Source organism: Centrocercus urophasianus, unplaced genomic scaffold (genome assembly GCF_019232065.1).
Source record: "Centrocercus urophasianus isolate 14NV4802_14NV808 unplaced genomic scaffold, USGS_Curo_1.0 seq_11, whole genome shotgun sequence".
NCBI lineage: Eukaryota > Metazoa > Chordata > Aves > Galliformes > Phasianidae > Centrocercus > Centrocercus urophasianus.
Genome location: NW_024884253.1, coordinates 62075587 through 62090491, shown reverse-complemented (window position 1 = coordinate 62090491; position 14905 = coordinate 62075587). Strand labels below are relative to the sequence as shown.

Sequence of the window (14905 nt, the reverse complement as noted above, 5' to 3'; positions counted from 1 at the left end):
TTTTTGCAACTATTTGGGATTTTCATAGATATCAAGAGCTCAACACTCTGTACTTCCTTTTCTGAAGACTGTATTCAAATTTTTTAGATTCGTGACCTCTTATAATTTCTGGACATTGCTTATTTTAAAGTAATTGTACAACTATTCTACTATGTTTGCCCCATCCATCCTTTTTTTTTTTGTAATGCAAAATTCACTGATCCTTCAAACTCTATTTTTATATTTATTTATTTATTTTTGCTATACTAAGAAAGGTCTTTCTTCAGCTGTTTTTAAATTATCCATCTAGGATTCAGCTCCATTTTGTTTCTCTTACAGAAGATATTTTTCTGCTATCACCCTTAAAACATCTTTCTACCAGTAGCAGACAGATGAGAAGGATGGAAATAATTGTAAGAATCACTGCTGAGGGTTTTCCCATATCTAACAAATCAGTATTTCCTGAAAAAAAACCCATTATGTAAGAACATCCATTTCTTAATCATAATAGTTTATTTATTCCCCCCTTAACTGTTCTCTAGGTGATTTCTTATTTCCCTGGAAGGCAATCTTGCAGTTACTGTAACATGCACTAAGCTTTATGATTTTGAAGAAGAAAAATAAAAGACAACATTGGGAACAGTACATGTTCTACAAACACACAAATAAGAACACCATTAATTTTTATTTATTTATTTATTTATTTTTTGGACAGACTCAAAAAAGTAGGCTTTTTCTACGTAAAACATCTGGAGGCTATAACTTCCACTACCTTCCAACGCTTCCTGGTAGCGTTTTGAACATTTCACACAAAAAGAGGAAAGAAATCTTTCCTTATTTTTCATTGCAGAACAACCAAAAATATACTTACTAATCAAAGGAAAATTGATTATCACTTACATTGTACTGCGTATGATGCCAGCACAACAGCAGAATTAATAGGGCATGACAACCTGGAAAAGGAGAAATTATTTAGACAATATGAACACAAGTGTGAACATGGTATTTTCAATTATTTCAGCAAGTAACGACTTTTTATCTTCAAATTGTGTCTGATTTTTTCTTGTGAAGTTTAACCATCAAATCAAACAGACAGCAGAGGTTAGTTGTTTAACATTTTCTTACGCAAATAGATGTACCTCATCCTAAAAGGACATATTCTTGCTGGACGCTTATTCTGGAAACCAAAGAAGGGATTTTTATGCAACTCTGGACATCATTTTAATAGCTGCCATCCAATGTATTTGAAACTAAACGTAAACACTAAAATTAGCCAAATGCCAGTACAAAGACAGCTCTGATCTAATGTTCAGATGTAATTCCATAACCAACACCTACTAAGAGATCCTAGCGGCAATTTCTATTTGGCAGGAAATATCTGGACCAACTTTTTGTACAAATACAGAGGAATTGGGCAAAGGAACCACTGTGTAAATGCTCATTATAAAGAGAAGATATCCCAAGACTAAAGAGAAACAAAAGCATGAACTGCTATTTACGAAATTTATGTATGTGCAGAAACAACATCTCCCACAGCTTACTCACAACGGACTCATAAACTGCTCTTAGTCAGCTACATGAAAATTTGAAGTGTTTCAAAGCAACTCATGTTTTTTTTTTTAAGCAGTATTTCATAAGGTACATCTTTATAGCAGCAATTGGTACTCTCCGAAAAAAAAGGCTTATTTGTTCGCTTTTAAAGAGAATTATGGAGAAGTTGAAGATTCTTATTACCTTCCTTCTACAATGTCAGTCTTCAGTTGCAAGAAGAATAAGTGCCTAGAAAATATTTTTTTGAAAAATGAAAAAAAAAAAAACCAACACTCGTACTTAAAAGGCATTGTTTAAATTGGTAGAAGTATTGATTTCATTTTATTATGGAGGGAAGTTCCCTGGCAAACCATAAAACAGATAAATAAAGTTTAGTGGCATTTACAAATATGTACTCTCACACCCATTCTTTTTCACAACAGTTTTAAGGATCTTTGACCATCAATACTACAACCACAGGACCACAGTATTTATGCCATAACAAACACTGCAAAATACTGCTGTGCAAAAAACTGCTCTACAGAATCAGGCTTCTTTTCTTCTAGGATTACCTATTTGGGATATAATTTATTTTAAACATTCTTTGAGAGTCTATCTTGGGACTGTTTTTAATGACCAATGGAGGATGAGATGTTTGTCAAGCAGCATACAGACAAAAGCTCTTGAACAATCCCCCAACAGCCATTCAGCCTTGCTCACATTAGAATGTTTGACAGCGCTACTTGAGAGCAGTAGTGGAGAGCTGGGAGTAAAGAACTGCAGAGAACAAGTCTTGGAATCATTTCATAGATTCATAGAATGATTTGGTTTGGAAGGGATCTTTAAGATCATCTAATTCCAACCCCCTGCTATAGGCAGGGCACCTCTCTCTAAACCAGGCTGCTCACAGCCTCATCCAGCCTGGCTTTCAACGCTTCCAGGGAAGGGGCATCCATAACTTCACTGGGCAACTTGTTTCAGCGTCTCACCACCCACACAGTAAAGAATTCCTTCCAAACATCAAGTCTGAATCTACCCTCTTCCAGTTTAAAGCCATTTCTCCTCATCCTGTGGCTAATGTAAGTTTAGAGCTGCAGAACAGTTTATAAACTGCATAAAGAGCAAATATCAAAATGGGTGACAACTTAATTTTCCTGTAAAAAAAAATCATGTATAATGTTTTACTATTTACATTCTCAAGGTACTAAAATTAACTAGCAGGCAAACAAAGAAAGCATTTCAAAAATGCCAGATCTAGAAAACAAGTACTGTTACCTGCTCTTCCTGAAACAAAATAAACAATGCCCTGGAAACAAATCTACTACACACATTCAGAATTAACTCAGTACTCATACAAAGAAAAATCTGATATGCTCAGGGCACGCAGACAGCGTAATCACTGAACTTCCCATTTTTTAATCATTGCATCTGGTTAATTAAGGGATTATAAAAGAAGGAAAGCAAAACAGGCAGCCATGAAAGGTTCAGAAATAGAATCCAAGGTGCAAATAAAACAAAGATTTGTGTAACTAACTTACGCTCTACCAGTATTTTGGAACTGTGGGCTGCTTAAAGCAGAAACCATTTATTATGAGCATTACACAAAGCTGCTAATTCTAAACACATTTAATACAAACAATTATAAGGTTATGCTGTGTAATATTACATAACATACTGCAGTTTGCCATGTTGTGGAGGTGGAAATGAGGGCTTTACACATACTTAGTTTAGGGAATTAAACATCAGACATTACCTGGTTTGCTCTTGCTGAAGTGTGTTTGGATCAGGTATGAAAAACCTTACACGAAAACGAAGGGTGCAGGGAAAACCTCCTAAAACATTTTAGAACACCAAATCAATTTTATTTTTAAAAAACATACACCCTAAGTTCTTTTGTTTTATGTTTACAGAAAAGTTATTCAAATAATCCCATTGTAATCCCACCTATTTTACTTGTGGTTTCTTATTATTTTGAGAAGTCTCTTCCAATCTCCCTCACCAACCACAATTAGAAAATATCCTTACATATTCTGATGCTTTCATTTTAAGTACTTACATAAAAGTACTATTTAGTTATCTTTGCTGCTTTACTTGATTATTGAAAAAGGAAAAAGCAGCAGATGTATATGAAGCATTTCAATCAGGATAATTCTTAATTATAGAAAAACAAAGGAACACCAGAAGTTCACAGTCTCAATTTCTAACACTTTTTTATCCAAATTCCTACACAACCTACAGCATACAGTAAAAATAAAAAGATCTTAAAAATATAGCTCAAGTTTTCTAACACAAATTGGGACTGTCACTCAAATTCTATTACACTACATTCTCTAGGCTGCTGTACATGCTGTAGCATGCTGGCTGGCCTGTCCTCAGGCTCTCCTTTTTGGTAAACCTGTGCCACTCAAAACTGTTTATGAACAAAACAAGACTAGAACAACGCATGGACTTAGAAGTACTTTTTTTTTTTTTTTTTTTTTTTTTGTTAAAAACAAGCATAAAATTAAGTTTCCTATGTTACTTGGGACAAAAATTGGCCAGAACCTGTGCATGAAACTGGATAGGATACTCTCAAATTCCCTCTTTCTTATCTTCCATGTAAGGATGAGTTTACTGACACCATAAGCTGACTTCTGCTTTCACAGCCCTGATGCCCAGTAATGCTGAGATGCCTGTTGCAGACACTGTAACAGCACAGTTAGCGACTCATCAGGTCCTAATAACACCCAAGGAGCAGGAAGATAATGCAAAATGTTCTGCTTAAAAGACTGATAGAGCTAAGACTTGCTCTAAAAGAAAATCTAACACAGAAAACCTGAATTACACATTTACAATCAAGAAATAAAAACCAAGTCTTACCTTTTAACTGTTTCCTAATAGGTTTGTTTGGTTCAAGCCATCGCTGTGAAATGAAAAACTATTAGATGGATTAAACATATTTACAAATAATGGCTGTTTACTTTTATATGCATGTGTATGTATATATACATATGTAAATATACATACACACATATTTATTATTTATATACTTACAGGTGAATCTACTGAAGTTTCATTTTGCTGTAAACCGAAATATTCCTTTTCTGTCACACCCAACTGACTATAGGTCATATCCAGCAAAATCTGACCAGTGTCTTGTTTCTGAAAACAAGAAACATTTAGAAGTGAAACTGTGAAACACTTACACATTGTAAGACACAAATAATTAAATAAGTTTTATTTAAGAAAAAAACCAATTGTGAATAAAAATAGCAGCTAATTCATTTGTCCAGTTTCTCAAGAGAGTTTTATTATGAAAAAAAAGTATTTTTCTTTTTGTTTTTAAATAAAAGAGACTTTCCTCCCAAAACAAATTAGGTGTCCCAAATCTCACAATATGAATTGGTATGAACACAAGTCATTGAGGTCAGCCCAGCAATTGACTTTTATTCAGGTCATCCCTCCCTCAATCAGTTTTTAGGAGCAATACCCTTCTCTGGAGTAATAACCTGCAATCATGGCTTACAGCCACACGAGGCTGCTGCAGCTCTTGATGTCATCCCAAAAGCAGCTCTTTCCATCTCCACATAGTTTTCATAAGGGAAAGTTTGTATACACCAGAATGAAGAATAAAAGGCAGGAGGAAGATGTAACTCTTACTATTAGATCCTGGATTTCAGCCTGAACTCCCACTGACACTACTACCACTACGCCGCAACACTTTCTGCTTAGACATCTGTCCAGTCAGGTATTCCCAGAAGAACCAGAGCAAACAGGGAACCCCAGGGGACATCAAGACATGGTATTTTTTTCCCTGAAATTAAATTAGCTTATCATCACACCACTGCATTGTGGACTACTGATAACCAGCGTCCGTCAAAGAAAACACTAATCAATGCTATTAAAGAAAACAAAGAAAAACAGAACCCCCTGAACAAGACTGCAATCTTAAATATGCTAACATGTAACATATATTGCAACAAGGTACAGAGCTTCAAATGCAGTCAAACCAAGCCAGTTTGCTTGGCATCTTGTCTATTAAAAAAAAAAAAATTATACGCATGTAAAATTTTTCATAAGATCTTGTGAATTTTATTCTTAAAAGCAGAAATAAGTTGCATATGTGCACAAAAGTGACATAAGTGGAAAATTTTTCATGCCACAAGTACTTTGCTTAAAAAAATATCAAAGGACTTAACGCATATGCATTATAGTGATCACATCTCTGTGGATGGCCTTATTCGGTGTGTAAGAACACTCACTGAAGCACTCAACATAATATGGCATTCAACTCCCTTCGTCTAAAACTTATTATACAACAATCACGTCCTGCTCAGAAGACAGATTTACCTGTTTCTGTTTTCTTGGTTTTTTTTTTTTGTTTGTTTGTTTTTTTTCCCCACTTTGTTGTTTCTTGCTTTGACTTTTTTTTTTTTTTACAGTGCTGCACCAGCACTGTAACTGAGTGCTTTAAATATTAACATAGTCCATAGTCTCCTCTTACCTCGTAAAAAACTTTCTTATTTAGAAAATAAGGAAACCAAAGATTCAAGTGAAAGACACACACCTTATTTGGAAGTACTGAATATTACTCAGTACTTGCTACTGCTAGAGCAGAGCAGAGCTCCAGCAACTCCTCTGAGATGTGTTCGTTCACTATTTCTTCACCAGACTCCAGACAAAAGGTAAGGTAATAACAGCCAATAGCTATGAAAAGCTATGCTTAGTTCTCTAAGAAGAAAAATGTAGGCAATGCTTAACTCTTACATATGAGACTAGCCTTTCCCCTTTGACAGGCTCTCCTACTTTCCCCTTCCAAACTAAAGCACCTATCAATACCAATTTCTTTTTTCCCTTGAAACAGCAGACTTCAGTATAAAAAATGCAGCATCTCAGTGACAGGCAAAAAGCATGCAAATAAGCATTCCTCATCACACATGGCCATGATGTGCACTTTGAAGGCAGTCCTGTCCAGCACTGACAATGAGGTGGGCTCTTATACAATGACTGAGTTTTATCAGAGAGTAGCAATACATGTACACAAGATCTCCCAATAGAAACAGCAAAAGCAACCAGGATTCTCTGAAATAATGGACATTTCCTGAGTTATGCTCCCCAGAATTCTATGTTATTGTTTTTGGGTTTTTGTTGATAACATTGCTTGTTCTTTTTCTTGGAAGCAGAACATTAAAAACTGTCAAGAGGCATCACATGAAGCTGCACAACTCCGAAGCATGGCTTCGCATCTCTGGAACATACTTCTAACAGTGAGCTAATTGAGAAATTAACGGTTATTTTGTAACCAAAAGCAGTAATTACTTAGAATGATGCATACACTTCAATCAAAAGAGTTTAGGAATTTGGGGTTTTGCTACCAACAGACGAAGAGAAGATTATGGTGAGCAGATTATACTGCTGACTTTCTCTAAGCTCAGACATTCCCAATACCCTTTCTTTTCAACAGCACTGCCTCCCAATTCCCATATAATTTTTAACACTTCTGGTCTTTCAATCCAATTCAGACATCTCCATCTTCTCTCTCTCTCTCTCTCTCCACCTTCCCTCAGTGGTGCATCTCTCTTTCTCTGCCATAAATAAAATTCTAAGCCTTTTTACTCCTTCCCTCTAAAGCCAAGCAAGCTCCCTGTTTCGATATTCTGAATCCCAGCCCTAGATGTTCAGCCACTGCTAGTTTCCTCTACTTGCTTAGCATTCCTTTTTCTTTCTCTTCTGCATTTCTTTTCACAAGCAGTTAAGATCACTTTCATGTACTCCAATCCTTGCTCTCTGGTACCAAAAGCACAGATTTTCTTCTCCACAGTGCGTAGATCAAGCACCCACTCCAGAAACCTATGCCACATTTAAGAAGTCATTTCCCACTGTTAATATCTTTTTCAGTTGTTAAAATCCCTGCAGTTTTGTTTTGCTTTTCCTTAGCAAAAGTGTACATTAGCCTTTCTTTTTTAAGAAACAGATGCATCATTTTTTCAGTATACATATTATATTTTTCTATAACCAGAAATTACTCACACAGCTCATGCTGCACAATCTTCAGTCTCTTTTGCACATAAATAAGCTTCAGATCCAGCTATAAAGTGAGGTAGACTAAGAATGTCATCTCATTTTGAATTTTGCCATCCATTCCACAAACAGCCTTAATACAAAGTACTCAAACACTATGAAGTATCAAATGCTTATAACAGACTATTTTTACTTCCATCCTCCATAGAAAGAAACAAAGCAACATGAACACCACTCAGCTAAACTGGACATTAGAACCAAGTTTTTAACCCTACAAATTCTTACAGTGAGTAGTTAAAGCTCTTAATAATGCTCTTCCTTTTCTACGATGAGCTAAGAAATTAAGTACATTCCACACAAGTATTGTTAGTGAGTTCCACCTTGTGATAGTTTCTTGTTTCTGCTCTGAAAGGAAGTCTCCATTTATTTCAATTTTCTGAGATCTATCAATCCTTATTCTGGTGCTAAGGGTTTTGTGTTCATAGAATTAATTTGCATTTGTAGAGGCATTAATCACCTCACAGCCACACATCATTCAGATCCATTTAAGCCTGTCCTGAAATTGCTTACACCTTATGTTGGATACACCAAAATTAATATTTAAAGCTGTCACAGCTTATACTTAGTACTGTCTGTCTGTGCTACCACATGAGCTCCTAAATTACAGCAGGAAATTATTAGACAAGCCCAAAATTTTCTTGATAGAAATTAAAGAGAAAGAACCCCTTCATTAGTTTTAATATCAAGTACTTCCCATCAGCTTGTATGATCAAAGGTCCTCAAAACTGTAAACCGAATGCAAGTGAAGACTGATAGTTCTTCAGAGCAGAAGGGTAGACATGCAAGTAAACCTTTCAGTTTGTTAACTCTAAAAAGGGGCACAAAGCAGCACCTTAACTGGACAGTGCAACACATATCCTTGTCCTCCTTCACAAGAGCTGTTCCTTCCATGCCTGTCCAAGTTGGAACTTGCCTCTTGTCTGCTTGTGATTGTGCACGTGACTTTCCACAGAGTCTGGCCCCAGTGCCAAGACTAACACTGCTAATACATCCTTAACAGTGGCTCAAAATTCCTGTCTGATGTACAGTAGCACTCGCCTTATTCACAGCCACAATACTAGTAGATCAAGCCACCAGTGACTTCCTCCTCTATTCAACCACCCACAGCAATACTACCTAAAGCTTTTAGTTCAAAGCATTGATTTTCCCGTTTGCGGCAATCCATCTGCAACATCATACCCCTGTACCTTTTTTATTAATAATGATGCCTCAGACCTTACACTTTTTTATTTACTAAAAAAATTGAATATCGTGTTAATGAAATTTGCCACTCAGGAACTCTGCCAGTAATGCCCAGTTCTGTTATCTTTTTTCAGCAGGAACAACTGGCACCTTGAGTCAATTCCCTGCCCATCCTGCAAATCTGCTAGATTCTACATACTACAGCTCAGTTATCCTATACAAAGTCACACAAAATAGTTATCTAAGCCTAATGAACACTGACCCACTGCATTTCCTGTGTCTAAAAACAATACATGTCTAAATACATATATGAGGTTAGTCACTCCAGATCTAACTTTGGAAAATCCTCCTCTACAACAATTCTTTCCTCCAGCGTTTATTATGAAGTCAGGCCCCAGGAAGGGATCAGACTAATAAGCCTGCAGTAGGCCAGATCACTTTCTTGCTCTCTTCAAAGTCATCATCAGGTTTCATGCCCTTACTGCTTTCCAATCATAGAGAACCCTGATCTGTCTCAATATACAACTAAATATTTGTTGCCAGTCTGAAATTTCATACAGCAGTTTTCAACAGAGAGATGCAGATTAGCACCAACCTCTCCTGTATTATCCAACATCATCCGGCAGGAACACTTTGCGATGAAGATGACACTTTATTATCCCATTTTGCTGTGAGCAGTTTAAAGTCATAATGCATACCCACAATTAAAACAAACCTTTAAGAAAACCACTGCTCATTGTTTTACACATACCAATACTAATTGTTGGTGCTAACCATAACAAGCATATTCCTTTTCAAACAATTGAAGGAGTTTGATTGAGATGGCATGGAAAAAATACACAAAAACATTCATATAACTCTTCATTATTACAGCCAAATCCTTTTATTTTTCAAAGGAAAGACTATTTATAGAAGGAAGCCAAGTAATTTAAAAGCAAAAAAAAAACAAAAAAAAACAAAAAAAAACCACCAAAACACAGGTACTAAAGACAAATGCTGACTGTGCTTCAGAAAGATAATGCAATATAGAAATTATCTGACATTAAGTTTTAGGTTTCCCAAAGTTCAGTTAGCTGGAAATTGAGATGTATACATCCCAAGTAGTCATTCTTGGTAAATGAGTCAAAGAAGATCAATAATGGAAAATTCTTATATGTTTATATCAAAAGTTGCAAATAAATATGCATTACTGCTCAATATACACCTATTAAACATACCTAAACATGGTACATAGGCACATTCTGTATATATTAGACTGATATTATCTTCCCCATGTGGAAGGCAGAGTTTACTTCAGAGACAAATAAATTCACCTTACCACAGAATTCAGACACCTAACATATATTAGAAGGCTTCCAAAAAACTTGAATAAAATTAACTACAACATTCCATGCCAAGTACAGTCATGTCTTGGTCTTGAATGGTTTTTTTTTTGGTTGTTTTTTTTTTTGTTTTTTGTTGTTGTTGTTGTTGTTGTTGTTGTTTGTTTGTTTTTTTAATGTTAAGACGTTTTGGCTACATACACATTCCATTCTTTGGATGGACATTGGACATTTTCCATCTAAACAGTGAAATACTTGACATAGGAAAGACAAGACAGGCCACTTCGAGCTGGTAAGGTTAACATACATCTCTATTTGAACAGCAAACAAAGAAGCAGTGTGTCTCTTTGTACTCTAGTGCAAATTTTCTTGATAACAATGATCTAGAGAACAGCAGGTACCACAAGTGATACTAATTAACTCTTTGTGAGATCATCAATATAAATTTTGTATTCGTCAAAACTGTAAGTTATTTAACATGAAAACAGTGAACAATAGCAAAAAAAGGCTACTTCCACTATCATGCTCAAGTCAAAATTCAGAAGAAAAAAAAAAAAGACACTGTTCCCTTGAAATTAAATCTCCCTTTTCACCTGCCAAACAGCACTCTTTAGTATACAAGCTTAAAAAGAAGAAATTCACAGAAATAAATTTAGCAGCGAAATTGGGATCTTTCAGAAGACAGGAAGTCCCTTGTGTTATTTTCACAAGTAAAAATCATCTTCCTACTTCCACTGCTCCATTTTAGGATGGTTAGCTTTTGTTCAGATTACTACAGATACAATCACTTGGAAAAAAAGTTCCACGTAGGAGAATGAAAGAGATGACTACAGTCACCGTTTTAAAAGTCTTCAAAACCTATACAGTTTGCCAACAAAGTAAGGAAATTGAACTACAGTGACAGCAGAATGATCCAGCTGCTATGGAATGAAGAGAAAGTCCCATTTCCCTCTGTTCTCCAGAAGGTTAAACATTTGGTGATTTCTTGAGTATTGTACCATCATTTTAAAGACATCAATATTAGTTCAAAATAGTTCCTCTCTTCAGCATGTCAATAGGTTGAGACTATTTAGTCCATTATCTCTGTATTAAATTTAAACTCTCTTCAAATTCGTCAGTACTAAGCATCTGTGCAGTGACAATCACACATTAGAAAGTACCATCTAGGAAAATACATTTGCCTAAACTCAAATAAAATTTCTTTTGTGCCACTTGTACTCTTTATTTATTTATTTATTTATTTCCATTTTTCTCTATAACATTCCTACACCTGGTAAATAAATTTTCTTGCTGTAAGAATTCTGTGTTCAGATAACTGCTGCATGCCATTAGAATCAGAGGAGCCTTTATTTCCACCCAGGCTATCGCATGAAAATCGTAAATCAGTCAAGTACCCTTAGCCCACAAACTAGCCCTGAAAAAATGCCAGCATTTGTTTTCCACTGATCGACTGAAGTTCTCTGTTCACAGACATAAAAACAAATGGTCTTGGCCATGCATGAAAACAGATGCATGCACACAAAGTCTAGGAAGCTGAATTTTTCTGTTAATGTAAGCAGAAGTCAAATCTGAATTTTCAGCAGCTTGCTTCTAATCCTTTTCAGAAATAGACCCAATCAGAAAGTGGCAAAGTCTGCCCTGAGGCAGACCTCGAGTTTAAGGAATCTGGAAGGACAAGGGCTCCCCCAGTATCAATATGATAGCTCAGTGTTCCAAGGACATCAATCTTCCTGAAACTGGTCCTTGTATTAAGACAATTTACCTGGATAGCCAAGCCCCTCACTTCTTTTAAACAAAGGGTCTTGTACTACTTCAGGGCAGTTCAGCATTATAGCTGCAGTGAAGGAGTCCCTTCTGATCCTTGGATCAAGGAGATAATCAGCAGAGACACCCTGAGGGTACCTTCAAGGCAGGGAGATGCATCAGCTGAACCCTGAGTTTTGTAAAGGTTTTGATGATTGTTAGAACTTGCTGCTCGAAGGATGAAATGAGAAGCACAAATTCAGGTGTGCAGTGTTAGATTTCAGACTAAATGCTAAGTCTAAAGCTGTGTAAACATTTGCTCTCTGGGAAGAATATACTACTATGCAGGGATTTCGAAAAGTTTTAATTCCTCTTTTTTCAAAGGTCCTTGTGCATGAGGGGGCATTTAGGCTAGATCTATTCAAAACTGACATGCTGGAAATAATGAAACTTTGCTATTCACATACTGCCCTTTCTCTTATATGTTTGCCCCTTACTATCTTACTCCTGAGCGTTAGATACTTCACATTATATTTATATAACAATGTCTGTATTTGTGCAAGAGCCCACATATACATTATTTATATATGTATACACACACATACACATGTGAAAATGTGTATGAGTATCTATATAGGATATAAATACATAGAAGTATATAATGGATAAAATGCATACTAAAATATTAGACTAATTCTGTGCATATTGAAATGAAAACATTAGAATAAGAATGAAAAAAATCACCTGTTTGGCAAGAAAATTCATTTTCTTTGAATAAATACCCAACAGATAAACTTCAGAAACAAAGTCACTCTGGTAAAAAAACGAAGAGTCTCCTTTAAATACGAATTATTTATTCACAGCTGATAGCAATCAGCATATCTGTTTCTTTGTTGTTACCATATCATGCAGAAGACCTTTCACCAGATACCAGAGTCACAAGGAGACTTTATGACACCTTAGTCTGTTGCTTTAGAGAAAATTAAAACATCACTTTATCAATCTATTTCCTAACCAGTAAATCTGGAATTTGAAACGACAAAGCTACATCTTCAATATCTTGTGGAAATCTCATACCTTTGGGTCCCATATTTGATCTTCAGCTTGCAAATGAACACTAATTGATTTAAAACAAATACATAGTTTTCCAGACTTACATTGACTTTGAAGCTTTGTATTGAGCCATCCAAAAAGTGAACGTTACAGGTTATCTCTGATCGAGTTTTCTCTTTTGGTAGTTCTGATGCTCGTATGTTATTTATCCTCCCACCTAAGGCTCGTAAACGGGAGTTCATAACTATTGCTGAATAACCTATAAAACAAAAAATACATTAAATATCAGTTCTTACAATTCACTTATGTTTCATCAACAGCCTTCAGAGAAACACAACAACATAAAGGCCTTATTACAATCCAACTGCTAAAGAGTAACAAAAGCTTCTTCTACAAGAAAATGAATTGTAAATAACAGCAGGGTCTAAACCAGAACATAAATAAGTACTGAGATTTCCATGCTCCAAATCTACTTATGATTTTGTTAAATATATTAATTACTGCAATGTATCCTTAAGTTAGACCTGGGCCATTGCCTTAGTCTGAAAACAAACAAAAACAAACAAAAAAAGGAAGTCAATATTTTAGAGCCTACCATACGTAAATTCATGAAGACAAAACTACACCCAAGAAAAACTCAAAAATATATTTTCAAATTTTTCTTGGAAAAATCTCCAAGAAGATTTGTACGATCTCTGAAAACAAGTGTTTCCAAAACAGCAAAATATATATTTATGATAATAATAATAATAGTTAAAAATAAACTATTCACCAAAAGAGCTAACATAAACACAGTCAAGCCTGTAAACATTTCAAGCCTCTCTCCACTAGATCAATTTACCAATTAACATCAGAACATATAAAGTCAGGTGGCAAGTGAAGCTGAGGATAGTTTTCCAGGTTAGTTACCACACCAATTACCGAATCATACCTCACTTATTAGAGGCTAGCTACAAAAAGACTTGCATAATGCGAGCGTTTCCTAGACAGCTGGCCAAGCCAGACAGGAGCAAGGTCAGGACTATTTTGAAATATACCCCTTCTTCTCTGCCTAACTTAAAAACATAGCAAGTTTATTTTTTTCATTTGTTTAAAAAGCTAAAGAAACTGAAGCTTTCAAAATAAAATTCTGAAACATCATTCCTATTCCCCTTATCCCTATATAAAAAAAAAAAAAACAAAAAAAAAAAAACACAAAAAAAAAAACAAAAAACCACAAAATGCATGAAGAGCCATGAGAAGCAAAATATTAGAGTACCGAAGACTATAAAAAGCAAAACAGTGAATGGTCAATCAATTCATAGTTCGCTACTTTCTAAACTAAAACCATATTTACATTGCTAAGACTGATTCATCCAGCCAGCCCATTGCCTTTTTTCCCCCACTGGAACATTAACAATATTTTCTTCTTACTCTTTTCCAAACACACATTCTTTTGTTGCTTTAAGGAAGGAAAAAAGAGGTGATCCCTGGATGAATTCTGAACATGATTTTCATATAAAGCACTACATACTCCTACTACTCTGAAATTCTTGTTCTTGATATACAATCTGCATTTACACATAGCACATTAATATTTTATTTTTTTCTACCCAGGTCTTATTAAAGGAATAGTTGCTAAAGAAAACACACAGTTACCTAATTATCAAGGGCATCCAAAGAGATGAAAATGCTAAGAATGCACTGTTCCTAACAGTTACATTTTCAACTACTTATTCACCACTGAGTTCATCCTTTACCAAAAAGCCAGGTGACTATATGAATTATACTGCAGTCTTTTCTCCTTTTGCACTCCTAGAGGTCAAGAACATCTCACTGCAGAAAGTGACAGACCACTGTCACTACCTGCCAGGCCACTGATTGGTAAGAGAAAATTATTTCCTGGGGCTAGCCACAAGATGAGGAAACAGCTTTTTCTAGACTGGTGCAAACCTTGGCCAGCTGGCAGAGGGCAGCCTCATGCTCTGCCCTTGAGGGCTCAGCCTGCACTGTGAATACCTGTGCTCAATCAAGCTTACACACTCACCCACTCTTGG

The 14905-nt window shown here is 35.6% G+C and overlaps 1 protein-coding gene across 10 annotated transcripts in view; it reads right to left on the bottom strand.

The window, feature by feature from the left end:
* The window catches only part of PTPN3 (protein tyrosine phosphatase non-receptor type 3), a 177912-nt gene that overhangs the window by 71978 nt on the left and 91029 nt on the right, over window positions 1–14905 (bottom strand). For 8 of the 10 annotated variants that reach the window (XM_042839820.1, XM_042839823.1, XM_042839822.1 and 5 more), the window contains 6 exons: window positions 12974–13128; window positions 4543–4650; window positions 4369–4426; window positions 3263–3341; window positions 1714–1758; window positions 880–932 (listed from right to left, as the gene is read on the bottom strand). In XM_042839820.1, the coding sequence (XP_042695754.1) occupies window positions 880–932; window positions 1714–1758; window positions 3263–3341; window positions 4369–4426; window positions 4543–4650; window positions 12974–13128 (498 nt within the window). Of the gene's footprint in view, window positions 1–879; window positions 933–1713; window positions 1759–3262; window positions 3342–4368; window positions 4427–4542; window positions 4651–12973; window positions 13129–14905 lie in introns of those variants that run through there. The other 2 variants (XM_042839818.1, XM_042839819.1) reach the window with 1 other exon arrangement.